The sequence below is a fragment of the Rattus norvegicus genome, chromosome 14, assembly GCF_036323735.1.
Source record: "Rattus norvegicus strain BN/NHsdMcwi chromosome 14, GRCr8, whole genome shotgun sequence".
Taxonomy (NCBI): Eukaryota; Metazoa; Chordata; class Mammalia; order Rodentia; family Muridae; genus Rattus; species Rattus norvegicus.
The window spans coordinates 106,540,776-106,567,605 of NC_086032.1; the positions used below are offsets into that span (position 1 = coordinate 106,540,776).

Genomic DNA, 26,830 nt, shown 5'->3' on the forward strand with positions numbered 1-26,830 from the left:
TTTAGTCTGCAGCCAAGTTAGAAAGTACTTCATAGAATACAGACTAGTTTCATGAACCAGGGCTTCCTGTAATCATAGCACTGGGGAGCTGAACTAGGAAGCAGGCTAACCTAGGCCATGCAGAAAACCCTATCTTAATTTTGCATTCTGCCAACTTGGAGGAAGTGATAGCATCTAGATGCAGTTTTCTCCTGTGGACAAAGAGTTATTGGGAGACATGACCTCTCTTTCTGTATCTAGAGATAGTCTCTAAACTGTTAACACAAAAGGAACAAGAAACTTTCCAGAGCTAGGCTTATAACTCTGGCATTCCTACCAATGTGGTCAAAAGCATTTGTAAAGAGACCTTGTCTTATGCTAAGTGGAGAATTTCTTCCCATGTGTCCTGGAGCTAGGGTGATAAGAAAGAGAAACACAGCTATTGTCCATCGAAATGTGCTCAAAAACAAGTCAGGTAGAGACCCTCTGCTCAAACAGAGGCCAAACTAGCAACAAGAAGTCCAGGTAGGCCACCTACCTTTGAACTTCTCTGACTCTTTTGGTGCACCCCTCCCCATTATCATCAATCCTCCCTCCCTACTCATTGCCATGTCCTAGCTCCTAACTCAGGCAGAAAATCCCAACTCAACAAGAAGCCACTCTGGCTGCAGAATATCACGTAGGTTGCCTGCTCACAGATCCCCCCAATCTCAGTGCCCCCTACCCTATTCTCAATCATTCCAATCCTCCTTGCTGCCCTGTCTCAGACCTCAACTCTGGCAGAAGGCATAGAGACTGTATGAAATCCAGCTCCTAATTCTGATGCAAACACCCTGCTCAACTACAGGCCACAAATAGCAGAAGACCAGAGAGGAAACAAAAAATGAAGAAACAAAACATGTACAACAAAGAGAAACTCAGAAATCAGCACTATAATCATCCCAGACCCAGATGCTTAGACACTAGCATAGGGATATGGTCAACAACCACCAAGGCAATAAATCGCCACCAGAGCCCAGCTATTTTACCACAGCAGACCCTATATAGTTCAACACAGCTGAAGCACAAGGAAAAGACCTTAAAACCAACTTTATGAACGTGATAGAGGTACTTAAAGAGGAAATTTATTCATTAATAAATCTGTTACAGAAAATACAAATAAATCAGGGGAAATTAATAAATCTCTTAAAGAAAGAAAATAGTTAGAGGAAATGAATGAAACTTGTTAAGACATGAAAATAGAAATAGAAGCAATAAAGAAAATACAAATTGAGGGGAATCTAGAACTAAAAAGTTCCAGATGAGTGAATAGGAACTACAGAGGCAAGCTTCATAAACATAGTACAGATGGAAAAGAGAACCAGAGTCATTGAAATTGCAAAGAAGAAATGAATACATCTGTCAAAGAAAATGTTAAAATCTAAAACTTCCTGAGACAAAAAATCCAACAAATCAGGGGCACTATGGAAAGATCAAACCTAAGAATAATAGGAACCGAGGTAAAAGAAAAATACCAGCTCAAAAGCCCAGAAACTATTTTCAGGAAAACCATAAAAGAAAATTTTCCTAACCTAAAAAGGGACATGCCTATCAAGGTACAATAAATATACTGAACACTAAATATATTGGACAAGAAAAGAAAATCCCCTCATCACATAAAAATCAAAACACTAAACACACTGAACAAAAAAAAGAATATTAAGAACTGCAAAGAAAACAGAACAAGTAACAAAATAGTTAGAATCACATGTGATTTCTCAATGGAGACTCTAAAAGCCAGAAGAGCTTAGACAGAGTGCTACAGACTTAACCAAGGTACCAGCAGAGGTGACTATACTCAGCAAAACTTTCAATTACAATAGAAAAATAAAACATTTCACGATAAGGTTAAATTTAAACAATATCTATCTACAAATCTGGTCTTACAGAATGTGCTAGAAGGAAAAATCCAAACCAAGGTGGTTAACTACACACATGAAAACACCAGAAATAAATAATCTCACACTACCAAGACCAAAGGAAGGTAAGCATACACACATCAACAAAACCAACTACAAAATAATAGGAATTAATAATCATTAGCCACTGATCTCTTTCACTATCAACAGACTCAACTGCCCAATAAAAAGACACAGATCAACACAGTGAATATGAAAACAGGACTCGTCCACCTGATGCATTCAAGGAGCGCACCTCAGGGTAAGGGATTGGAACAAGATAGTCCTATCAAATTGACCTGAAAAGCAAGCTGGTATAGCTATTTTAATATCTAAAAATATAAGCTTCAAGCCAAAATTTATTAAAAAGATGACAGAGGACACCATATAGTCAAAAGAAAAAAATCCATCAACATGATGTACCAAGTCTTAATATCTATGTCCCAAACAAAAGGACACTCACTTTTGTAAAAGAAACATTACCAAAACTTATGTTACATACTAATGCTCATGCACTGATATTTGGATCACCTCATCCAGACAAAAACTAAATAGAGGAATGCTGGAACTAACTGGCATTTTAAAACAAAAGGAACCTAACAGAATTTTTCAGAATATTTACAGATCATTTCACCCAGACACAAAAGAATATATCTTCTCAGTATCTCCGAAATTAACCACAAACTTGAACACAAATCTCAATAGATATAAGAAAATAGAAATAACTCCCTGCATCCTACCAGGCCACCATGAAGTAAATCTGGTGAACAACAGAAAGCCTACAAATGCTCCAGGAAGATGACTCCCTACTGAACTAAAAATGAGCCAAGACAGACATAAAGAAAGAAAATAAACACTTTCCAGAAGTCAATGAAATGAACACACAGCATATCAAACTCATGGGATACAATGAAAGTATTGCTAAAAAGAAAGTTCATAGCACTCAGTGCCTATGTAAAATAATTGCAAAGATTTCATACTAGCAACTTAACAGCATACCCCAAAGCTCTGGAACAAAAAGAAGCATGCCCACCCAAGATGGCAAGAATAATTAAACTGAGGACTGAAATCAATAAAACAGAAATAAAGAGAATGATATAAAAAGTCAATGGAAGGGTTGGGGATTGGGCTCAGTGGTAGAGTGCTTGCCTAGCAAGCGCAAGGCCCTGGGTTCAGTCCCCAGCTCCGGAAAAAAAAAAAAAGTCAATGAAGCAAAGAGTCTGTTCTTTGAGAAAGTAAACAAGATAGACAAACCTTTATCCAAGCTAACTAAAATATGGAGAAAAATATCAATATTAACAAATTAGATACAAACAAGGGAACAACAACAGTCACCAACAAAATCAGAATTGTAAGGACATACTTTAAAAACCTGTATTCAACCAAATTGGAAAAGCTAAGAGAAATAGATAACTTTCTTGATAGGTACCACTTGCCAAAGTTGAAGCAAGACAGATAAACGGTGTAAATAGACTTATGAGCCCTGGTAAAGTAGAAGCAGTCATTAAAAGTCTCCAAGCAACAGTAAAAAAAAAAAAAACCTAAAGCCAGATAGTTTTATTGAAGAATTCTGTCAGGCATTCAAAGAAAAGCTAGCACCAATACTTCTTAAATTATTCAACAAATAGAAACAGAAGAAACACTTCCGAATTCACTTTATGAGGCCACCATTACCCTGATACTCAAACCACATTAAAGAATCAACAAAGAGAATTAAAGACCATTTTTCTTTATGAACAAAGATACAAAACTAATAAAATACTTGTAAACAAAATCCAAGAATACATCAAAAGAATCATTCACAATGATCAAATAGGTTTTATTGCAGAGATATGGGGATGGTACAAAGCTTAGTTATCAGTAAATATAATCTACGAAATAAATGAACTGAAGGAAAAACCCACATATCATCTCATTACATGCCAAAAATGCCTTTGACAAATCCAATATCCCTTCATGATAAAAGTACTGGGGAGATTAGGGTTACATGAGACATATTAAATGTAATAGACGATTAACAGCAAGCCTATAGTCAAAATCAAATTAAATGGAGAGAAAGTCAAAGCAGTTCCACTAAAATCAGAAACAAAAAAGGTTTCTCCATAGCTATTCAATGTAATACTTAAAATTTTGCCTAGAACAATAAGGAGATCTAGAGGATAAAAATTGTATCCAAAGTATCATATTGAAAGATGATATGATAATATGCATAAATGACCCTAAAAATTCCACAAGGGAACATCTATAGCTGAAAAACACTTTGTGAAAAGTTACTGGATACAAGATTAAATTTCAAAATTAAAATTAAAATTAAACCAGTAGTCCTCTATTTAAATGGCAAATTGACTGATAATGAAATCAGAAAAACAGCACCTTTACAATAGCCTCAAATATATGAAATATCTGTGATAATAACTCTTACCAAGCAAGTGAAAGATATGTATGACAAAAACATCAAGGATTTGAAGAAAGAAATTGAAGAATGTATCATAAAATGAAAAGGTCTCCCTTGAACATGGATTCGTAGAATTAACATAGTAAAAATGGCCATCCTGCCAAAAGCAATCTACAAATTCAATGCAATCATAAAAATTCCTTCATAATTCTTTGTGTACCTTGACAGGATAATACTCAAATGCATATGGAAAAACAAAAAACCTAGAACAATAAATACAATTCTGAACAATAATAGATCTTTAAGATGTATCACCATCCTTGATTTCATGCTCTAGTAATAAATGTTACATGTTATTGGCATCATAATAGACATGTTGATTGACATAATCCAATTAAAGAGCCAGACATAAACCACACACCTATGGACATCTACTTTTGATAAAGAAGTCAGAAATACACACAGGGAAAAGAAAGTATCCTTAAGAAATGGTGCTGGTCTTAACTGGATTTCAGCATGTAGAAGAATCAAAATAGATCAATGTCTATTGCCCTGTGCAAAATTCAAGTCTAAGGGGATCTAAGACTTCAACATAAAACAGATAGACTGAAATTGACAGAAAAGAAAGTGGGAAATAGCTTTGAATGCATTCGCACAGGAGACAACTTCCTGAATATAATCCTTATAGTAAAGGCACCAAGATAAACTATTAACAAATGGAACCTCATGAAACTGAGAAGCTTTTGTAAGACAAAGAACACCATCAAAAGGACAGAATGGCAGCCTACAGAATGGGAAAAGATTTCCATCCACTCCACTTCTAGTGGATGGCTAATATTCAAAATATATATAAAGAAACTAAACATCAACAAGGACCAAAATCTAATTCTTAAAATGGGGGAAAGATCTAAACAGAGAGTTCTCAATAGAGGAACCTCAAATATCTAAGAAACACTTTTTTAAAAATGTTCGGCAAACATCTTTAGCTATCAGAGAAATGCAAATCTGAAACTACTCAGACTCCAACTTACATCTGTCCTAATGACTAATGTGGAGCAAACAGAACAATTCTCCATTGCCAGTGAGAGTGCAAACTTCTACAGTCACCATGGAAATCAATATAGTGGCTCCTCAGCAGATTGAGAATTGATCTATCTCAAGATTCAGCTATACCGCTCTTAAACATGTACCTAAGAGATGTTCTATCCTACCGCAAAGAACCATGTTCAGCTGTGTTTATAGCAGCTTTATTCATAATAGCCACAAACTAAAAATAACCTAGATGTCCCTCAACCAAAGAATGAATAAAGAAAATGTGGTACATTTACACAATGGAGTATTTTTTCAGTTAAAAGCAATGACGTTTGAAGTCAAATGAATAGAATTAGAATAAAATCATCCTGAATGAGGTAACTGAGACCCATAAAGACAGCCATGGTAGATGCTCCCTTACAACTGGATATTAGCTATAAAATAAAGGATAGCCAGGCTACAATCCACAGACTTATGGTAATTAATAAGGGGGGGGCTGTACATGGGAGGACACATGGATCTTCCTGGAAAGAGGAAACAAAATAGATTTTGTGGGTGAATTGGGGGCAAGTGAGGAAGGGGATAGGAGGGAACAGGTTGGGGAGAAGGAATGAGAGAAGAAAAGGAAGAAACAACTACAACTAGAGAACATCTTAAGGGTAATGGTGAAACCTAGTATAGTGGAAACTCCTAAGATTTCATAAGGGCAACCCTACGAGGACTCTTTCTAACGAAGGCTATGGAACCTGATACTTTTGTAACCAGGCAAGGCTTCTAGTATGGAACTGGAACTCCAACCCAGCCACAAACCCTTTGAACAACAATGGTGCTGAAACGATGGTGGCACAGAACTCGTCAAAGTGGCCAACCAATGGCTGGTCTAATTTGAGGCCTACGTCAGGAGAGGGAATCCATGCTGAACACTGAGTGGGTGACCAGAAATTAGAAGCTGGATAGTCCACAGTCCTACGATAGAACCAAACATAACTGTTAAAACAACAATAAATCCTCATGTTCTGCTATACAAATAGCCCAGCCCTAGCCCAATCATCATTAGAGAAGCTGCCTCCAGCAGTTGATAGGAACGGATACAGAAACCCAGAGCCAAACATGAAGCTGAGAGAGAGCCCAGGTTGGAGTTCTCCATTGAATTCTCCCCTCTCAGAGCTTGGGAAACCCTACAAAAGAAGGACAGGAGGAATTGTGGGAACCAGAGGTCTGAGGACCCTGAAAGAGCATGGAAAATGGTATCAAGTAGGCAGGATAGGGCTCACAGATACTGAAGAAGCAATTGTAGGACTTGTATGAATCGGTGATAGGTCATGTGTGTGTGTGTGTGTGTGTGTGTGTGTGTGTGTGTGTGTGTGTGTGTTATAGTTGTTGGTTTGATGTTTAAGGATACTCCTGACAGTGGGAGAGCAGGTGTCTTTGACTCTACAGTTTTCACCTGTTCTTGGGTCTCTTTTCCTTCTAAAGGGCTGCCTTACCCAGCCTTGATGTGATTGTGCCTGGTCTTATTGTATCTTGTTGTGTGGTGTTTTTGTGTCCCTGGGGGTATAATCGGCAAGAGATGGAAAAGATGGGGAATTGGGAGGAGTAGAGAGAAGGGAAGCCGCAGTCAGGATGAGAGAATATTAAATAAAAATCAACAAAAGGAAAAAGGAAAAAAATGTGATTAAAGGACACAAAGAGATCATTTTGTGTCCCTCTTGCTTTCAAAAGAAAAAAGAATACCATATGATAACCAAAGATTTGTGCCTCTGGAATTAAAAACTTTTAACTGCTTGTTTACTAAAACTGTTTGACTCACTGATAATGCTCAGTGGGTAAACTGACTCTGAGATCAACAACTGGGAAGAACTGTAGCTAAAAGAGCCTGAGTCATCCAAGATATTCATGACCTGAGCTAGAATTCCATTAAAAGGCAAAGACCCTCCAGTTGGTATCTGCAAGCAAGACTTGAGAAAGGAGATACTTGAACTTTCTAAGAAACTTCAACTCGAAGTTTCATTTCGACAGAATCAGGCAAATAAAAACCCATCCTTTCAATGTTTGAGGTATATAGCTAGGAATAGCTACTCTTGATTTCTGTAATTACAAATCTGGAGTACAACAAGCAATTTTAATAAACGGTAATATTCTTTAAAGTTGAAATGCATTAAATGTTGAATCTACTTCATTTTTTAAAAATGGAACTCTCAGCTCTCTATAAGCTAGAAAGAAAAAAAACACATAAAAATGTATGTCCATGCATGAAGATTCCGGTTTGTCTGGAAGATACGTGCTTATGTATGCTAATTTTGTTGTTTTTCAAACAGCTATGAGGAACGATTATAAGAGCTAAGAAGCTTAAAGAGTGAAAATGTATCTAAAAATCTCCCTTTGCTTTCTAGATGGAGATGATTACATCAAGTACGACAATCAAAAGAAACTAGTAGATAAAGGTCAAGGACTATAAGCAGGAGAGGATTTAAAGATGCCAGACACAGTGAGCTAAGATAACCATGTGTGGGGATAGATTTCCTTAGTGTGCGCGGGTGTGGGTGTGGGGATATACAGCCTCTAGGAAGTGCCCTGCCAGAGCTGAATTTACCAGTTTCAGGCTGTCATATCCCAAACCAACTTCCCATTTGCTTTCATGTGCTTCTTGTTCATGCAAAAATATGCAAGAGCTTAATCCACAGCACTCATATTTCATACCACTCCCAAACAGAGTGGCTCTGGAAATGACTCAACCAATCTGCAATTCAGGATTAACTTCCTGGCTGGTTCTTATCTGTTCATACACCAATGACCACAACAAATTTTGTGTGGATTTAAAAGTAGGGAAAAGTATGTCTTACCATCCATATCAAAAATTAATTTGCAATGGCAGAATGAATACAAGTTACCCAATGCCCAAGTTTACAGGTTGATGATCCGTAAATATCTCATTATAACTCTTCAGTTTCCAATTAATTACAGAAATAAAAATGCAGTGCATAAGTACTGGAACTGCATGGTGAGACTATCAACTCTTAGCAGAAGATCCATTACTGAGGAATGAAAACAGTGACAAGGACTGAAGTAGCTATGAAATTTTTCAACCGTATAACCCTTATGCTAGATTTGAATTATTATACTGCTAAATTTTAAAATTCATTTGTTTGGCCAACTAAGTTTACCTGAATACAGGTCATGTATAACATCATCTTTATCTGACGGTCCACCTTTAAAAGCTCTTGTCAAAAATCAACATCTTTTCATAAAAAGGAAGTCAACAAATTACAGAAAAAATGAGCTTCAGTCCAGTCAAAGCCAGCTTGATAAACCCATGGCTTACTCTATCCTGAGCCTCAGAAGGTTAAGTTCTGTAAGACACCATCTCTAAGACACCCAAGGACTGACAGCCCTTGCCAAGGCAGAAATCAAATGCATCCTGATAGGATAGGAAGAATTGAAACAGCCTGTGTTTGCTGATAACATGATTTTTATAGAGAAATGTCTAATGTATCTTAAAAACAAAACAAAAAACTTGTTACACCTATTCGTCAAATTAGGTGAAGGTATAAGATGTAAACCTAGAGTCCCCAAATAAGTCTCTATTAGAGACTAGCTGCTATTCAACGAGCAAATTAAAGGGAGGGTCCCATTTATACTAGGAAAAGCAACAAATAGTAAAAAGATCTGTATAAACTTAATGAAGGGTCTGACGAGATGTTTTAGTGGGTACGACTACTTGCAATGCAGGCATAAGGACCTTAGTTCTAATGCCCAGGAACCATGTAAAAAGCCAGGTATACCCCAGAATGTGCCTGAAAGCAGGGCACTGGGGGGTTAAGGTGTGGGGTGCAGAGACAGATGGGCACCAGCCTAGCTCCAAGTTCAATAAGAGAACCTGTCTCTGGGGAATAAGAGGAGGGATACAACATGACTCCTGATGTCCTTCCTCTAAACTTTATATATGAACACACATACGCATTCACTGCCAATATCAAACACACACACACACACACACACACACACAGAAGTATAGGACCTGTATGCTGAAAACTATAAAAAATGATGAAATCAATGCAAAAAGAGATAAACTAAAGAATATTCTATAATCCATGATTAATTGATGTAATCGTTACTAAAATCCCAATGTCATTTTTCAAACAGATTACTTTTAAAATTCTTAAATTAAAATGAATGTAAATGACCTTTAACATCCAAAACAATGTTAAGCAATAGAACAGAGCTGGAGATATCAAACTCAATTTAAAATATATCAAAAACTAATTTTAATGAAAACAAGGTAGTGCAATAAAAAACTTTTAAAGACATACGACCACTGGGACAAGATAGAAAAGTCCAAGAGTAGAACAACATATTTGATCAACTGATTTTTCTTTAGAGTCCAGGACCAAACTCAAGGCTTTACACATGCTACACAAACATTCAACTGAGCTAAAACTTCCAGACAGACAGAAGGGCAGAGGGGGTAAGGCACAGCAGGATGACTATAGGTATTAACAAGATATTACACATCTCGAAATAAAAGAGCAAACTTCAAACATCTCTCCACAAACACGATTTCTAAGCTGTATGATGAATATACTAATTAGATCGATTTGACCATGCCATGTTCTATATACAGAACCATTACACCCATTTTACCTAATATAATTACGCAATGATAATTTACAAATAAAAATAACTGTAATGTTTTAAACACAATAAGATAAAACAATAAACTGCTGTTTATTTAAAGAACCATTTTATAAGTGAATTGCTTTTCCCTCTGTCTTTTTAAAGAAAAGTTTCCTTAAAATAGTACACAGAGTTATTCCTCAAGCTCATTAAAGAGTAATCACAAATGGAAAAGGCATTAATTGTACCTTTCCATTAACCGACTGTGGCCCTTGAAGACAAGCATCATAACCAGTCACCCCACTCATAACAGAAGCAACCAAACTCTCTTTCTAAATGACTTTGGGCTTTTGAGGAGGACTGTGGAGCCAAAGCTGCCCCAGCCATCAAGGAACCATGACAGGGAACTGGCTTCTCCCAGCCACCTCTCAATGCAAAACAAAGAAAGCATCAGCTTTGTGTTCTCCCTGCCTGCCTGTTCTTCTTCCTCTTTTCACTCAGAGTGCTGGATACTGGACAGCAAACTTCCAGAGTCCATTTTAGCACTAGTGAGAAGGATTATAATGAAATGGAGTCCAACAAGGCAGTCCCCAGCTACAGTATTGAAAACTCACCCTTTTGTGTCACTGCTAAAACTGGCAGTCACCTCCATCCCTGCTTGGAGCTGACTGTCCACAGACTCTGGAGCAGATTTGAAATAGAATGATAAAGCTCAGAAATCTTGAATGGAAACCCCACAGTTGATAAAGACCAATCATGACCATTCCAACCCAATGATACTTATCAAAAGAACTGGATGGCAGGGCTGGGGGCGGGGATAGAGCATTTTTATTTTCTTTAAGAAATGATTTCTTTTTCAAGTTAAATGTGACTTCAGAACCAGGATGCAGAAAATTAAGCCTCTTCCAAAAGGTTTAAGAATGTCACCTCAGCAATTACAGTGGGTGCTCTACTCTCTAGACTCCAGACAGTGCACCTTTTAAACAGGCACATTTAACTGACCCAGAAAGATGTCTCCTACCATGTCGGAACATCAGGTTCAGAATATGGTAGAGACTTCGGTGAACGGTTATGAGTAGGGAAGGACTCATTTGCTCTATTAATGCAAATAAAAAAAGGTCACAATTGATGTTTGGTTCACCCCAACCCAACAGAAAATTTAAAACAAAATCAAGACAAAGGCGCATGTGCGGTTACTTGAGCAAACCTCAAGGAGTCTGTTTAGGAACATGAAATGTCATTCTTGTTTTTAAATATTCATTTCTTCCTGCGCACAAGCTATCCACTGGATTCATCTGGAAACCATGCCACAAGTAATGTCTGGTAAGAAACAGCATACAGCTAACTGCATGTGTATGTGTTGAAGGACACAGTAAAAGAATCTATTTTTATCCAATGAAGAATAGACTCCCCCTGGCAACTCAGCACACAAGGTGAACAGTTCACCTTTCCTCTGTAACCCCTTCCACCCAAGCTCCAGCTGGCTGATAGTTGTATAAGATAAAATAAATAAGGGCAAAGGGGGGAAGAAATACATGATCTTTATTCTTCCCAAATGTTAGGTCTCCCACCAACCTGCCCCTTAGCCAAAGTTCCTTCTTCCTAATACTACTGGAGATCCCCTCTGCATTCGTAATGGTCTACTGAGTTGCCAAGCCAAAGCAGCTCCCCAGCACGTACTGACCCACCATTCATGCCACTGTAGACATTCCGGTGATGGGGTGATGAATCCTCTTGAGCAGGCCGCCGGAGGGTGCCCTCCCTGCTGCCCCCACCGCTGCCTCCACCGCCACCTGCATGTTTGTGGTCAGGGCTGCCCCCGTAATGTTGTTTGAGATGCTCTGGGCTTGTTCCCCTGGCTCTGGGGAGGTGCTCCAGGCTCCCACCAAGGGCATGCTTCTGAAGATGCTCAGGGCTCCCTCCACTGTGCCTGGCATGCTCTGGGCTACCTCCTGGCCTGTGCTTCTGGAAATGCTCAGGGCTCCCACTCAACTTGTGCTTGGGCAGCATTTCGGGGCTGCTTCCTGGATGCGGGTGCCTCTGCTGCTCCGGACTGCCCTTGCACAAGGGCTTGTGGTGCTCAGGGCTGGGTCCTTTCAGTGCTTTGGGATGATCTGGGGTCCCAGAAGCCCTGGGTTTGTGCAGATGTTCAGGGCTGGTGCTCCTGTGTTTGTTGTGCTCTGGGCTGCCCTCGCTTCGGGGCTTCTGTAAATGTTCAGGACTGCCCCCACTGGCATGATGTTTGTGGTGGTCTGGACTGTCAGTGCTGCCGGTGCTGGAAGTGCTGCTGCCATCACCCACGTCCCGTACATAGGGGGCAGCAGAGGCCACCAGCTGGCACAGGCTGGCCTGGCTGTCGATGGAGCAGCGACTGCCAGCACATCCAGTGCCCTTCTCCTCGTCCAGCAGCACACAGAGTTCCTTAAGTTCCATGTTCTCCTTCACGACCTCCTCCTGCTTCACCTCCAGCTCCTTCAACTTCTGCAAGTATAAGGCCACTTCCTTGTGCATCACTCCAGCTGTATAGCGACCCAATCTCTGCCACTCCCGGGATACCCTTTTGCCTTTCTGCCGATCATCGTCCAGGAAACAGCATAGGTCCCTCAGTTCCTGGTTGTCTTCCTGGAGTTTCTGGTTAATATCCTGAAAAGAGAGATAGAAGTTCAAGGGAGGCAGACAGAAGATGTGGCATGTCATCTAGACCCTCAATATGGAAAGCCACAGAACTGAATAATCCTTACAGTAGTTCTCACATGTGGTTTATGACCCTTTGACAAATCTCTATATCCAAAGATAGTTACATTATGATTTATAATAGTAGTAAAATTATAGTTATGAAGTAGCAAAGAAAGTGATTTTATGGTGGGGGTCACCACAACATGAGGAATGATATTAAAGAGTCACAGCATTAGGAAGGTTGAGAACCACAGCATGCTAGGTGAGAGACCACGGAAAGATGAAAATTGAAGATAACCATAACGTTAAACTATGGGTTCTGGTTAAGTTCCTTACAGGATATTCTACCACTTATTTTATTCAGTTTTCCACCCGAATGCTTAGGAGATGATAATTAAGAGTTTTTCACAGAAGAACCTGGGCCTCAAGGAGCTTCGCTCAGTCAGCTTTTAGTGAGCAGCCAGTTGATAAGCAGGAAGTTGGTCTGGAGACTAGATTTCCCTGCCCTACACTCCAGAAACAAAGATGGTAGCATGGTGGCTCACATAGGGAATCTCAGGAACCCTGGAGGCTGAAGCAGGAGCCTTTCTAGAACTTTAAAGCAGCTATGGTGAGTTTTATGCCCACTAAAGAAAAAGAGAGGAGAAAGGAAAAGAAAAGAGATTAAAAGGAGAAAAGAAAGTTATTTGTGCCTTGAAAATGCTGAGAGGCTCTGAGGCAGCACTTTGAAAAAGCTGATGTGACGATTTCAGACACAACAGAGCATGAGCCAGCCAATGTCCTCACTCCCTAGGGAAAAACACAGATGCCCATTAGGGGCTTTTTTATCCACTGTCACTGGCCATAGCCACTGGAAGTTCCCCCAGGCAACCTTTAACATAAGCTATTCTAATACTCCTCTCCAAAATGCATCTCTCAGTAAATGTCACCTCCACCTAATGCTCTTTGTAAGAATGCAGGATCGTCAGCATCTCCTCCCTCAACCTCTGTTTCTGAGACAAACAAATCTGTGCCACGTGGACCTCCAAATGTTACCATTTTTCCCTCCTACCATGAGGCTTCAGTAGCTTCCCACTCCCCAACATCCCTCAAGTGCAACATAGCCTCAAATGTCCTGTCTCTGTCTACTCTGTAGCATGAATAGTAATCCGTTTCTTCATTCACAAAGAGTTAGTAACCATAATATATATATATATATATATATATATATATATATATATATATATATATATATATATATAATTTATGCTAGGGACTGGTGAAAATATTTGGGAATGTTCATGCACATTCATGATACCCTAGAACCTAGCATCCTACAACTTGGTAAAGGAGTATCAGAAAGCAAGTTCAGACAGTAGTAACATGTATGAAAAATGCCAGTGGGGAAAAAACTGTCTCTTCTCCTATCTTCAGACACTGCCTTGTCCTATCTTCTGTCTTTCCTTACTAGCCTCAGTCAGCACTCCTTGCCAGACTGGTCTTCAAAACCACTTTATGCATATTGAGCCTGTCCTGAAATACTCCAGATACCTCCCCATTGCCATGGAAAACTAATAAATCCCTTTTCTACCTGATTATGTTTCCAAGTAGAAAATATCTCCTTACTGGTATGAAGTTACAAAAGATGAGAGATTTCTCTAAGTGTCCCCCAGAACCATAATACTGTCATGATGAAATGACTCTTCTATCCAACATGTAAGCCTTTGACATACTTGAGCATTCACTAGACACCATCCTATCTCCTTTCTCATGTAGAGCCCTGACCATGTAAGGAGCAGATGTCTGATGTCTCTGTATCTGTAACATACTTATGTTATGCTGCATACAGTGGACACAATATATATTTATGGGCATCTCAACTCTTTAAAGCTCTATGCCTATAGCCCAAACAAGCTACAGCTGCAGCTTCTGAGAAAGAACCCCATGTTCTTTTTAGATAGGTCCTGTTATGTTGGAGTGTACAGTAGGAAGGTTAGCCCTTGATATTAATGCTTTAAAGGAAATTAGCTTTAGATATTCAAAGAAAATGATACCAAACAAAATCAATCTTGATAAGATTCAAAAATTATTCAACATTGAGCTCTATCCAGGCATGAACTTCAAATTGTGCTGCTCTTCATTTGAATGAATTTCCACCTGAAAATATTAAGAGCTGTCTCTTCAGTACAAGAAGAATTGTTTTCATGTAGCTCTCATCTCTTCTGTGGACATTGGGGGTTAAGAAGTACAATGGTTCAAATGATAGAATGATAATGCCCACAAACATCAACACTCCTATCAGGTTCAGCTGCCTGAACAAGTCTCCAAAGCCTCCAGTTGGTGTTGCTACCCTATCTGGGAGACATTTAGGAGGTGTGGCCTTGCTGGAAGAAGTGCGTCAATGGAGTTGGGCTCTGAGAGTCCAACGGCTACTCTCACCACTTCCTGTTATCTCTACCACCAGCTTTGTGCTTGCAGTTGTGGGTCTGAGCTTTCAGCTTCCTCCTCCTGCTACCATGACATTTGCTGCCATGGTCATGGTGTTTTATCACAGCAACATCAAATTAACATATACAAGGACTGTGGTGAAATTCATAATAATAATAATACAGGCAACAAATCTTCAGCTACTCAATTCCTCCAAAGCAATCCCTACCAGAATTCCAGGCTCAGCAGTACACACAAATGCTTCTGAGATCCTTCCAAATATTCTAACCAACACTAACCAGCATTTCCTCCCTCATGGCTCTGGGTTCACACACCAGACAAAGAGGATCCTGGACATTTCCCATCTGTGTGGCCTTGAGTAAGCATTCTCAACTCACTGGCCTCACTATGTCTGTGTAATGTTCAACCTTCATAAAAGCTTATGTGGTATTATAATATATCACTGAGCAGATCAGAAGACTGGAATGATGGACCAACCTTTCCCCTAAACTGGCCAAACCGTACACTGGCACTGCCACCTAGTCACTTCAAAATATTTAGATATGATTTTAAAAGTCAGGTCACAGAAAGGTGTTGTGGTTCCAATTACCCAACATTTATGGTCTTCAAGAGTGCCAAGCCCTTAGAGGCCCCCAAAATAGAATGGCCTTCTTCCATTTAAAACAACATAAGGAAGTTTTCCTATCACTCATTTAGTCAAGCACATTCATGGCTCACTATAGAATCCAGGGAAACTTCCATCCAAACTGATAAATGGAAGGCAGAACTCTGTCCCAGAAGAAGAACCTTCAAACCACAGAACACAGAGGACAGACAAAAAAGCCTGGGCTTACTCTACCATTGCTACAACAAAAAGGCTCAGAGTCTGCAACAGAAAATAACGTGTAAGGAGTAAGTGATATATGCTGGTAGCATGTCAGGATACTACTACCACAGTCCCACAGGAGTGACAAAGCCTTCCCCAGGTGAGGCTCAGAAGGATGGCAGAGTTGACAATGTGTCACCATTTTCTCCCTTTACCAGATGTTCACAGCCTACAGACACAGCCTATGGGAGATCAGCTAAACGTTCCTCTCTCTCTCTCTCTCTCTCTCTCTCTCTCTCTCTCTCTCTCTCTCTCTGTCTCTCTCTCTGTCTCTCTCTCTCTCTCTCTCTCTCTCTCTCTCTCTCTGTGTGTGTGTGTGTGTGTGTATGTATATATATCAACCGCACCTCCTTGTTCATCTATACGCAAAAATCTTACCCCCCTGTTCAACCATATGTAATAAGCACACTGAGCCTGAGGAGTGATGAGGCTGTACCCCTCTATCAGAGTGAGTGCACCCCACCTGATCCCAGCTTTTCTGTATGCCCGTGTGCTGCCATTTCCTTCTGCCCTTGGCCTAGTCAGGTTCTGGGATCTAAACCATGCATGAACATCCTACTGACCACTTCCATTGATTCTCATTCCACTGAGCCTTGTAATATTGGCTCATGAATCCAGCCCTCCAAGCTGCCTACCTGAAGAACAATTGCTCTTAACTCTCAATAGTTATTTGTCCCAATGAGGCTACTGTAGGAATGACCAGTTAATGTTCCACTCATGCTTCTCCTCCCTGCCCTCTCCTAGACTTGCACATAGTTAGCATACACAGTCTAAAAGAACTTCCAAAGATTTCTTGAGTTATTAATAATAGTTTTTCATCTAAGTGAAATCTTTAGAAGTTAACTAGAAACTCTCCTAAGCCACACTGTATTTCAAACCATGGAAGAAGACTAAACTGGAGCATCACAAACAAGTCCTACTGCCCAGCCTTGCTAAGAGACCCAACTCCTGGAAGCACATGGGTCTACTTCATGCTTTCTCCTGATGACAGTAGCTAACACAGTTTCCAGAATCAAAACCCTCTACATTGTTGTAGCTTATTCTTACAGCACCTTGGGAAATAGAGCTTACCATTCTCATCTTATTAATAAATAAAACAAAGATCTGAGAAATTAATTACAAGTTTGTCATCTTGATTAATGAGAATTCTCCAAACTTACTTCGAAGACCATATTCCTTCTGTTCTAGCCTTCCTCTCATTTTCCCAAGAAGTCTGGTATTTAATAAATACTCATTAGTAATAAATTAAAAAACGAGAAAGATTTGGACAGTGGGCATAGTCATATCTGCACCTGTTCTAGGCAGTGTGTGACATCAGGTTTGGGCCTGAGGGAGCCATCTCCGTGGGAGCTCACAAATAAGTAAATCTGGAACATCTGGCCCTTCACATTCCTCATCACCCAGAATCCCAGAGCTGGAGCACTGGAGCAACTAAGGAATAGTGCCTATTCCCTGAGAATCCGAGGGGGAGAGGAGAGGGACAGGAACATTTTGTGCGTAGAGGGAATTTGGTCCCTGGGGTTCCTATGTTGATTTCATTTGTGTCTGGCTTCCTATAAACAAAAGCAGAACAATGAGAGGAAGGAATATCAGAAGGCTCCAGGCTAACTGTGAGCAGAGGAAGTTTGCTGTGCACAGCAGCAGGGCGGTTCCCGACGGGTCTGCTGCAGCCTGAGTGGCACATTAGAGCTCTCCGAAGAGAAAAGAAAGTTCCTGGGTTTGGGAGTAGACCGGACACAAAAGCAAAGCATTACTTACCAGGCGCCCCCTACACTTGCCCCCACCCCATGCTTAATAAAATTAATGTGTGAAATCCAAGTGAAGAAAGAGAGCATGGAGGTGAAGCAGGACCAGGTAATGCGAACACTAGTAAGGGAAGAAAATCATAGGAGCTGTAAAAGACTTGAAGGCAGAAATCACGCTTGCCTGCACCCAGCACCGAGTCACACTCACATTGGCTCCTCGGGTGGTACCGAGGCTTCTCTCCTGCTCCCAGCAGTGGTGTCCTTTCTTTGCCCTCTGCTCACCAGAAAGCTAGTGGTGGCGCACAAGCAGCTACACCCGACCCCTAAAGGCGAAGATGTACAGGGCTGGCAAGCTTGCTAGTTTTCTCCCGTGGGGTACTGTAACCTAATTCCTGAAACATCTTGATTCCTTGGGATACTAAAGGCCCCCTGTGATCACCGTGCCCCTCTCTGACTTCTAGCATCCTTGGTTCCTGTTCCCTTAGTCTCAGAAGCATGGGAGAAAGCCAGATGCCAAGTCCCCTTAAGAAGAAAAGAAAGGCCTCCAAAGTTTGGAAAACTTTAAGCCTGGAGATGGGTACAAGGGGTGCTCCTGGGAGAAGGGAGAAGCTCACCTGTTGACAGAGGGACGAAAGTTTGGCTCTCCCACCCTACTCCCACCGCGACTCCCAGAACCCTGCCACGCCCAGCCCAGCTGTCTTGCCAGGCCCAGTACTCACCTTAAGCCCTCGGATCTCGCCTAGATGCAGCTGCAGGCGGCGGTTGACCTCGCGAATGAGGTTGCTGTGGTCCAGCATCGCGCTCACCTTTTCAGCTTCGGCGCGCCGCAGGCTGCGGATCAGATCCTCCTTGCTCCACTGCAGCAGTTCTTCGTCCGTCACTTTAGACAGATCCTCCACGCCCGCGGGTGTCGACACGCCGGCCGGAGCCGAGGGACAACTTTCCGCCGCCGGCGCCGCTCCTCCAGCCGCCTTCGACATGGTATCCGCGCAGCGGCAGGTGCGAGTGGGTGGAAGCGGCGAAAGGACTGGGGAAGGTGCGGGCGCGGCTGGGCGGCCTCCGCCCACACCCCTGTGCGCTTCGAGAGTCAGCGGCACCTCCCGGGGACCGCTGCGTGGGGACGGCGAGGATCGCGCTGCGCGGCCATCCTATCTCGCCATCCAAGTGTGCGTACCTGCCGAATCCCGGGGCCCGACAGCCAGCTCCTGGCCGCTGCTGTGGTCCACCCCAACTCCGAGCAAGTCCATGATGAAGGGCGCCGGGGAGCAGGAGCAGGCGGGGACACCCAGAGGGTTCTGCCTCAATCCCCTGCCCTCTCCTTTGCTCAGATCGAGACAGCCACCCCCACAGTCTATCACACACACTCACACGCCCTTGCCTTCCCCTAGCTCAACCCCAAGGCTCCGCTGCTCCTCTAGCTGCCCTGGGCTTGCTGAGCGTCTGAGCTTCCCAGGGAGGCTGGAGCGCGCCGAGAGAGGCTGTCCTTTCCTGAACGATCCACGCCGCCGGCTGACTGTAGTCCTGCGGCTGATCCTAAACTGTTCTGGGAAGCCTTGGGTTTTCAGAGCCCAGAGGACGATGGGCGGGGGTTGGGGAGCGGCAGCGGGGAGGAAGCTGGCGTCCCGGACGCCCGCATCCCGCAACGCCTCCTGCAAGGGCCAAATGCGGACGACATTGCCCGACAGGACCCTGAGCACCAGGTGCTCTGCTGCTAGGGACGGCTGGGGGCGCGGTTCCCAGAGCACAGAGGTGCGGGTGGGGCTGGAGTTAAGAGCAGGTGCGGCTAGGGCCTTGCGAGGCTCGCGCGCGCCACCAAGTGACTAAAGGCTGTCCCCTCCCCTCAGTTTCTGCAAATTACCAGGAGAAGCAGCCTGCTGACCAAAATGAGAAACATTCAGTACTTGGAAGAATTGGATGCAGAAAATTTGAGAACAAGATATATGAATAGCTAGATAGATAGAGAGAACTGGAGAAGATTGAAGAAAGCCTGATCCGGAGGTCACATAATTCTCAAGCTCTGGAAAACAGGGCAAAGAGCTGTTGAATTCAGACGTTTGAGGACATCCACCCCATTCCCAGGCTTTTGTTTTCTCTAAAAACTCACCACCTTATGAAGAAGCTTCAGGAGGAAGTATTGAACCTTTTAAAAATTCATTTGAGAAGCATCAAGGCCTTTAGAAAATAAAATAACTTCTCCCGGGGCCTGGGTTTTCAGGTCTGCACACCCGGTGTCCTTGGCAAAGCAAATTGAAATACCAACCACAGTAACTGAGATTTTCACTCATCTGTGTTGTGAACTGGGCTGGTATTTGATGTTCGTATCTGGTAAGAGACAATTTGGGTTCTTTGATTGGGCTAGTCTCTGGTTAAGTACAGTACAATCCTCTTTCAGTTGAAAATACATTTATTTTCCTAGAGGATGGGTGCAGAAGGCCCTGACAGTATCATTTCTAGGAAGCACACAGGACCAGAAAATTACAGAATCACGCTTCTCAGCCGAGCTTCGGTCGCAATGAGGATCTTAAGCACGGACCTTCAAACGAGGCAATGTGTATCCTCTTTAAACCTGCCACCTTGTAAAAAAAAAAAAAACTAAAATAAAATAATAAAAATGACCAGTTGGAGACTGAGACCTTTGTTTTCTAGAGAGCAAAGGGAAGTAGTACTGCTAGCCCCTGACCAAGAACACCACACACACACACACACACACACACACACACACACATACACACACACATACACACACACATACACACACATACACACACATACACACACATACACATACACACACATACACACACACACATACACATACACACACACATACACACATACACACATACACCCACATACACACATACACACACACACACACACACACACACACACACAGCTACACTCATTGGGACTTCTCTCTATGTTTGACCTCTCTTCTCACAGCATGCACTTCCTCTGACCTTCTCTCTGACATACTGGGATCTAACTCTCCTCCCCACTAACCTTTGGTCATATTTGCAACCCAAAAATGTCTTTCTTGATACATAGAAGCACTGTAATCATAGGAGGAAGTGGCTACTCTCTCAGGTCTCAGCAAAGGGAGATGTCAATGGCTTCTTTCAACATCCTCTGAGACCAAGAAGCAGCTAGTCCCCTAGTGCTTTCCACTGCTCACCTCAGTTCAGAACCCTCCCAGCCTTTCACTTCACATAACTCAGCCTTTCCCCTGTTTTGATGGTCTTGACCATGTCTGGTGCAAATTTCTTGATATTTCCTTGTACACAGATGCACAGAAGGTTTTCAAGACAATGCCCCAGACCAGTTTGGGGATGAGAAGAGAAGATTTAAGACAGAAAACCATGCGTGTTGTTACTTGTTCTTGTTTTCTTATGAATCTTGAGCCAGGGGTACTCAGGCCCCTTGGAGATGCCATGCTTTTAAGTGCTTCATCGGGATGCTGCAAAGTTCATCCCACTGACCACAGTGCTCGAGACAGTTTCTTGTCTGAACCTTGGAACCACCATGGTATTTATCCCTAGTAGTAGATTCCTGTCATAGGAATCTACTGCCTTGCTTGGCTTATTTCTCAGAACTTATCTTTTTCCCTTTCTGTCTCCTTTTGCCATGCATTCATCCGTCATGGTGCCCTTGGCAAGGTGCTCCTTCAGCAGGTCCCTCCATCTACGACTGGCCCTAATCTTAGTCTTCTCAGTCTCTAGACCACAGGAAAGAACTGCCTGGTGTCTGTAAGTTGCCCAATAATAGGAAAACTAAGAAAGTGAGTTTTCATCTCTGTGAGCCCCTTAACTCCTAGCTCAGAGTTAGCACTAAATAAAAATAGGAGGAAAGAAAGGGGGTTAATGCTAGCACAATTGTAGGGGGACCTTTCCTTGTTCTCATTCTTTTAGTCTCTTTGTTTGGATTGTCTTACAACACACAACATATACACAAACCCTTAATTTTGCAAATATTACTTACTGTTTTGTATTGTACTGTTGGGGAAGTTAGGGAAGTTGTACACAGTTGGAACCTTTTCAAATTGTTTAAAATTAGGATAAAATGTGCCTATAATGACTTAGCCACAATGTTCTGTGAAATGTGTTCATTCAGTTGACTGTTCTGTTGTCGTTGCTGCTGCTGCTGTTGTGCTTTGTTTTGTTTTGTTATTTCTGATGATGCCAGACAATAGCAACTAATAAAGCAGGGCTGACCTCACTGCTTTGAACCCAGGAACGCAGGTAGCCATAGGCACATTCTCTCTTATTTCAACAAGAGCCAATTTCCCAGGAAATATGCAAGACTCACCATAAAAGCATTACAGTTCACCTTTAATGCCTAAATTCTGAGTCCATAATTGAGCCTTCCATGCCCATACCCTTTACTTGCTAAAACAGTGAGCCACTCTCCATCTTACCATAAGTTTCTTCTTGCTAGGTATGGTCACAATGATAGGAAAAGAAACAGGCCATCTCACTGTTAGTCTCAACCCGTTTGGGAAGAGAGTCAGTTTCACAGAGGACAAGGAAGAGGTGGTGGGACCACTGCGGCAGAGTCTGAAGCCTCGCAGTCTCCTCCAACTTCTGGAAGCTGGAAGGCACAGATGCTGCCTAGGGCTTTCAGAGGAACAAAGCCTTCTGTTCAGCTGTTTATAACTCTTCTAAGATTCACTTCAGACTTCTGGTTACCTATGTTTTAAGGCAATAGGTTTGCAGCCTCAACAGAAAACCAATAAATCGCCACTTAAAACAAAGCGTGACTGTGCTTGAGATACTGTGCAGCCAGTAGGTACCTACCATCCCATCCCGCCCTCTTCCTTTTCACAGGGGAAGGGCCCCATTCCTCTACCACATCTGGCAAGTAAAGCATTTGTAGTAGGAGCTCAGTAGAGCTTGTTCAAATGTATCTGAAGCTCAGTCCCTAGGGTGCCTGTGCTCTGATGTGCAAAAGACAAAAGCGCAAAGGGAAGACTGCTTCCTGAAGTGATCTCCATTTGGGAAACAGCAGATCACAAACAACACCACAGACACTGCCTTGCCTGCAGGCCCCATCATTGGAGCATTTCCGAGGATCCATAACCTGGGGAACAGAGAAAAGAGAATGTTAAATGCAGGGTTTAGCTATCACGCCTTACTGCAAGGCAAAAATGTGCAGCTGCAGAACTGGCCAGCTTCTGCTTCATCTGGAAGAGTCTAGTCTGTCTGTTCATGCCTCTGAAATGGAGATGGTAAGGAGTCTTACAAGTGAAAATACCACTCCTTATCACCCATTACAGTGAGATTTGTTTTGTTTTACGAAGTCCACTGCTCAGAGTATTCACACCAGATCAGGCAGGCTAAGAAGGAAATCAACTATTAGAGACTTTGTTTTTCTCTAATAGTTCAGGCTCTAACAGCTGCAGGATCAGCCAAATGTTTAGGTCAAGTTCCCCCCAAATAACTAAATGTTATAAATAGCAGACTAAAAACGGAGTCCTACTCAATACCCTTCAAAACAGAAAACCACTTCCTACCCTGGCCAGGGTTCCAGAGCCACAGTGGACAAATGCTTTCTCAGAGTCTTAGTGATAACCTAGAGGACATATGCTACTAGTTCGTTCTGCAGAGAATTAGGGGCTCCGGGCAAACTCTTGCGGTTGTTATCAGAGTAATTTCTAATGCTTATCCTCACTAGAAGATGGAAGGGAGGCTTGAGAGTCCCCAAGGGGGCAGCATGGGGGTCCTCTGTGAACATAGAGTTTGGACATTAGCAAAAGAGCAAATAAAAAAATTAAAAGAAAATGGAATAAAATAAATGAAAATTCAAAAGCAAATACAGAATAAAAAGTTTGGGCCTTAGCGAAAGAGCGAACAAAAAGTGAGAGGCTATGGGGATATCAGGAAATTGATCTCTAGTCTTTTGTCACCTGGTAAAGACTCTCACTTGCAGAATAGTGCACTGGGAAGGCAGTAGTGACTTGTCTCTTTAGTGTCTCTAGGAGGACTGAATGAAATTTCTAAACCTAGTGCTGTGCCCATCAGAGATGCTCACACACAAACCTCCCTGCTTCAGCACCACCATGCTGCTGGGCGATCCCTCCATCTTGAAACTTCAGCAGATGAGCCCCATGACACACACCATTACTAACCAGCACCTCTGAAAATGAATTAATGGATCCCTTCACCTTGAGTCTACCACATTGTTTCTTGCTCAGTGCATATTATACATTTCCTACTACTATTCTTTTTTTTTTTTTTGACAGGCTCTCACTCTGTGGCCAAAAATTGTTAGGTAGACCATACTGGACATGAACTCACAACTATCCACCTGCCTCTGCACCTGAGTATTGAGATTGAACATTGAAGCCTCTTCAAGGCACAGGCAGAAGCGGGGAGAGGAAGGAAGGGGAGAAGCAAGAAGAACCACAGAGACAGGAGGTAGAAAGACAAGAGAAGGAGAGGCATGAGGGAGAAAGGCAGGAGGGGGAAACAAAGGAGAGGGAAAAGCAGGATGGGGAGAGGCATAAGGGAGAGAGGCTAAAGGAAGGGAAGCAGGGAGGTAGGGAGGCAAGAGAGAGATAGGGCAGCTCTTAATAACATCCTTTTAATTTTCACTTTAAACTGTGAGTACCCGGGGCAAACATAGCTGCTGCTGCTGTCTGACCTGTAAGATGACTCAGTAACTCATTTAGGAAATGGATGGATATAAGGTATTTAATAACATTAACTGATCAGCATAGGGTGCCCCTAACAATGACATGTTTCATAAGAGATGGAAATTTGCATGCCACTGGTGAGAAATGAGCTCTGCAAGTGTGTATTAAAAGGTTGTTTGTTTTCTTTTTCTTTTAATATTTATTTTCATTTTAATATTTATTTTTTTTATTTTATGTTGTAAGTGTTTGCCTGCATGTATGTATGTTCACCTCAGGTGTGGTTGCTGCCTGTGGAGACCAGAAATGGGCCTCAGATTCCTTGGAACTGGAGCTACAGATGGTTATGAGGCTCCATGGAGCTGCTGGAAACCTATTGGCTCTCTGCAAGAGCAGTAAGTGTTCTTACTTGCTGAGCCATCTCTTCACCCCCTGTTTTAATTATGGGTGGAGGAACAAGTGCAAGGAAGTGTGGATGCCCACAGAGTTCAAAAGAGAGCACTAGATGAGCTAGAGTGACCGACAGTTACAAGATGTCTACTGTGGGGGCTACTTCCCCCACTCTAGACCTTGTCCCAAGCAGAAAGTATTTATAGCCACCAAGCTATCTCTATAGCCCCTGGGAAGGCTTTTTTTAGAATATTAATCAATACAACTATGTGGACCCTGGCCCACCTCCTTCATCTGAGTTTTTTTGTTTGTTTGTTTGTTTGTTTGTTTGTTTGTGTTGGTGTTGCTCTTGTTGTTGTTTTTGGTGGTGGTGGTGGTGGTGTTCCATGGACAGCAAGAGTCATGACAAGGTGCCCTTTCTACAGACCCTTTCTCTGAATTTTTGGGATGTCTGGGAAAGTCCTGTTAGTCCTATCCATCTGTCTGTACCATTTGTCTACCCACTAGAGGCATAAGCAAGATTCTAGGACTAATATTGCCTTCTAAATACTGTGAGTTACAATTCTTAAACAAAGATGTAAGATTGAGGCCTTTCCCATGGGAAGCAGCACTGTGCTTCACCTGCACCTCAGGATTACTGAAAAGGCATCTGCTTAACAGGGGCCATAGGTAATATGTAAGCACACAGAGTCTGAGAGGCGCTAACACAAACCAAAGTCAAATAGAGGTCAATGATGGACTAGAGGGAAATCTGAACATTTGGGCAAGCAGTAAAATGTCAGGTGAAGATAATTCTGGTGTTCTTTGAGATTTGACTCAACCATTCTCTTTTAATCGTTCTTTATCTAGAATGCTCCCCAGAATGCTCCCCTAGAATGCTGCTGGGACAACTGTTCAGGAATCTTTCAACAATGTTCATAAATATAATGTGCTATACCTTTAAAGTGCTTATTTCTGGTTCAAAGTGTAGATAACTATGTTGCTTTAATTTGCATTCAGAGCCCCAGAAGGAAGCTTGTATAAAAGGCAAAAAAAAAAAAAAAATCAAAGTCAATTTGAGTAGTAAGAAGCACAACAAAGCCAAAACACGAGTTCTATATTCAGTGACTTTCATCTTCTCTCTAGGGCACACAGAATTCTCAACTGCATCACAATATTCCTGCTATTTGTTCACTACTGGCTAAGGATGAGCATCATACCAGACACTAAAGGCATAACCTCTCATTCAGCTCCTGCTACAGAGGTCTCTATAATGCCATGTCAGCCTGAGTAAAGTTTAAGTACTAACTTTAGCAAATCACTGAACAAAGTGGCCATGTTACATATGTGTTATATATGTGTGTGTCTATAGAAGATGCATGTCTGTGTGCTATTGTGTCCATTTGAATATATATGATTCTCATCTCTATAGCTATAATTAAAATAGAGAAATCCTCAGACAATGGCAGTAGAAATCTATTCTGGCATGTATAAAAATAGGCTCATTCTCTCATAAAAATAATAGAACTCTATACCTCCCAAATTGCCAATGTTGTTCATATGAAAAGTATGATCATGAATAAATCATCCCAATTTTCTAAGAGATGAGGTGAGAGGATTTTAGTAAAATCTGAAACCTTGTGGGACTACAAACCAAATGTAATAAAGATGGCAAGCTACGGAAGCCCAGTGTACAGCATAACTAGGAAGCCAACTGACCTCCAGTTACAACTAGGCCATGGCATCTCCTCTCTTGCTCTGGTTTCTGTACCATTAAAAAGAGGATGGTAATGTGTATCAGACCTTTTGTGTCAAAATAGTGAAGGGAACATGTTTATGAACGTATAGTATTTACTATGGATATTATTTGTCTCCACATTGTTATCCCTCTCCAACCAGCAAAGTATCCACTAAAGATTCACCACTAACATAGCCAACGAACTACGCCCTTGTTTGTTTCTGTCCCTCTGGAGTTACAAAATTGACTATGTAGAGTACAAGAGTTTCACCCCAGAGTCAAGCCCCTAAGCCACATTTAAATTAAGGGGAATGTGAGTTTTCATCTATATCCACCAACCTCTCTACACCCATGCTCAATTCTGAAACCTTGCTTAATCCACAGGCAAGCTTTGAATGAATTATCAAGAGGCACTCTTCTGCAGT

General features: G+C 42.0%; 1 protein-coding gene across 7 annotated transcripts in view; it reads right to left on the reverse strand.

The window, feature by feature from the left end:
• The window catches only part of Ccdc85a (coiled-coil domain containing 85A), a 232,626-nt gene extending 213,196 nt beyond the window's left edge, over nt 1-19,430 (reverse strand). For 2 of the 7 annotated variants that reach the window (NM_001191553.2, NM_001415114.1), the window contains exons 1-2: nt 18,390-19,390; nt 11,646-12,600 (exon numbers count right to left, since the gene is read on the reverse strand). In NM_001191553.2, coding sequence (NP_001178482.1) covers nt 11,646-12,600; nt 18,390-18,650 — 1,216 coding nt within the window. In that variant the 5' untranslated portion in view covers nt 18,651-19,390. Of the gene's footprint in view, nt 1-11,645; nt 12,601-17,878; nt 18,259-18,389 lie in introns of those variants that run through there. The other 5 variants (XM_039091770.2, XM_039091772.2, XM_039091773.2 and 2 more) reach the window with 5 other exon arrangements.
• Between the last annotated feature and the right edge of the window lie 7,400 nt (nt 19,431-26,830).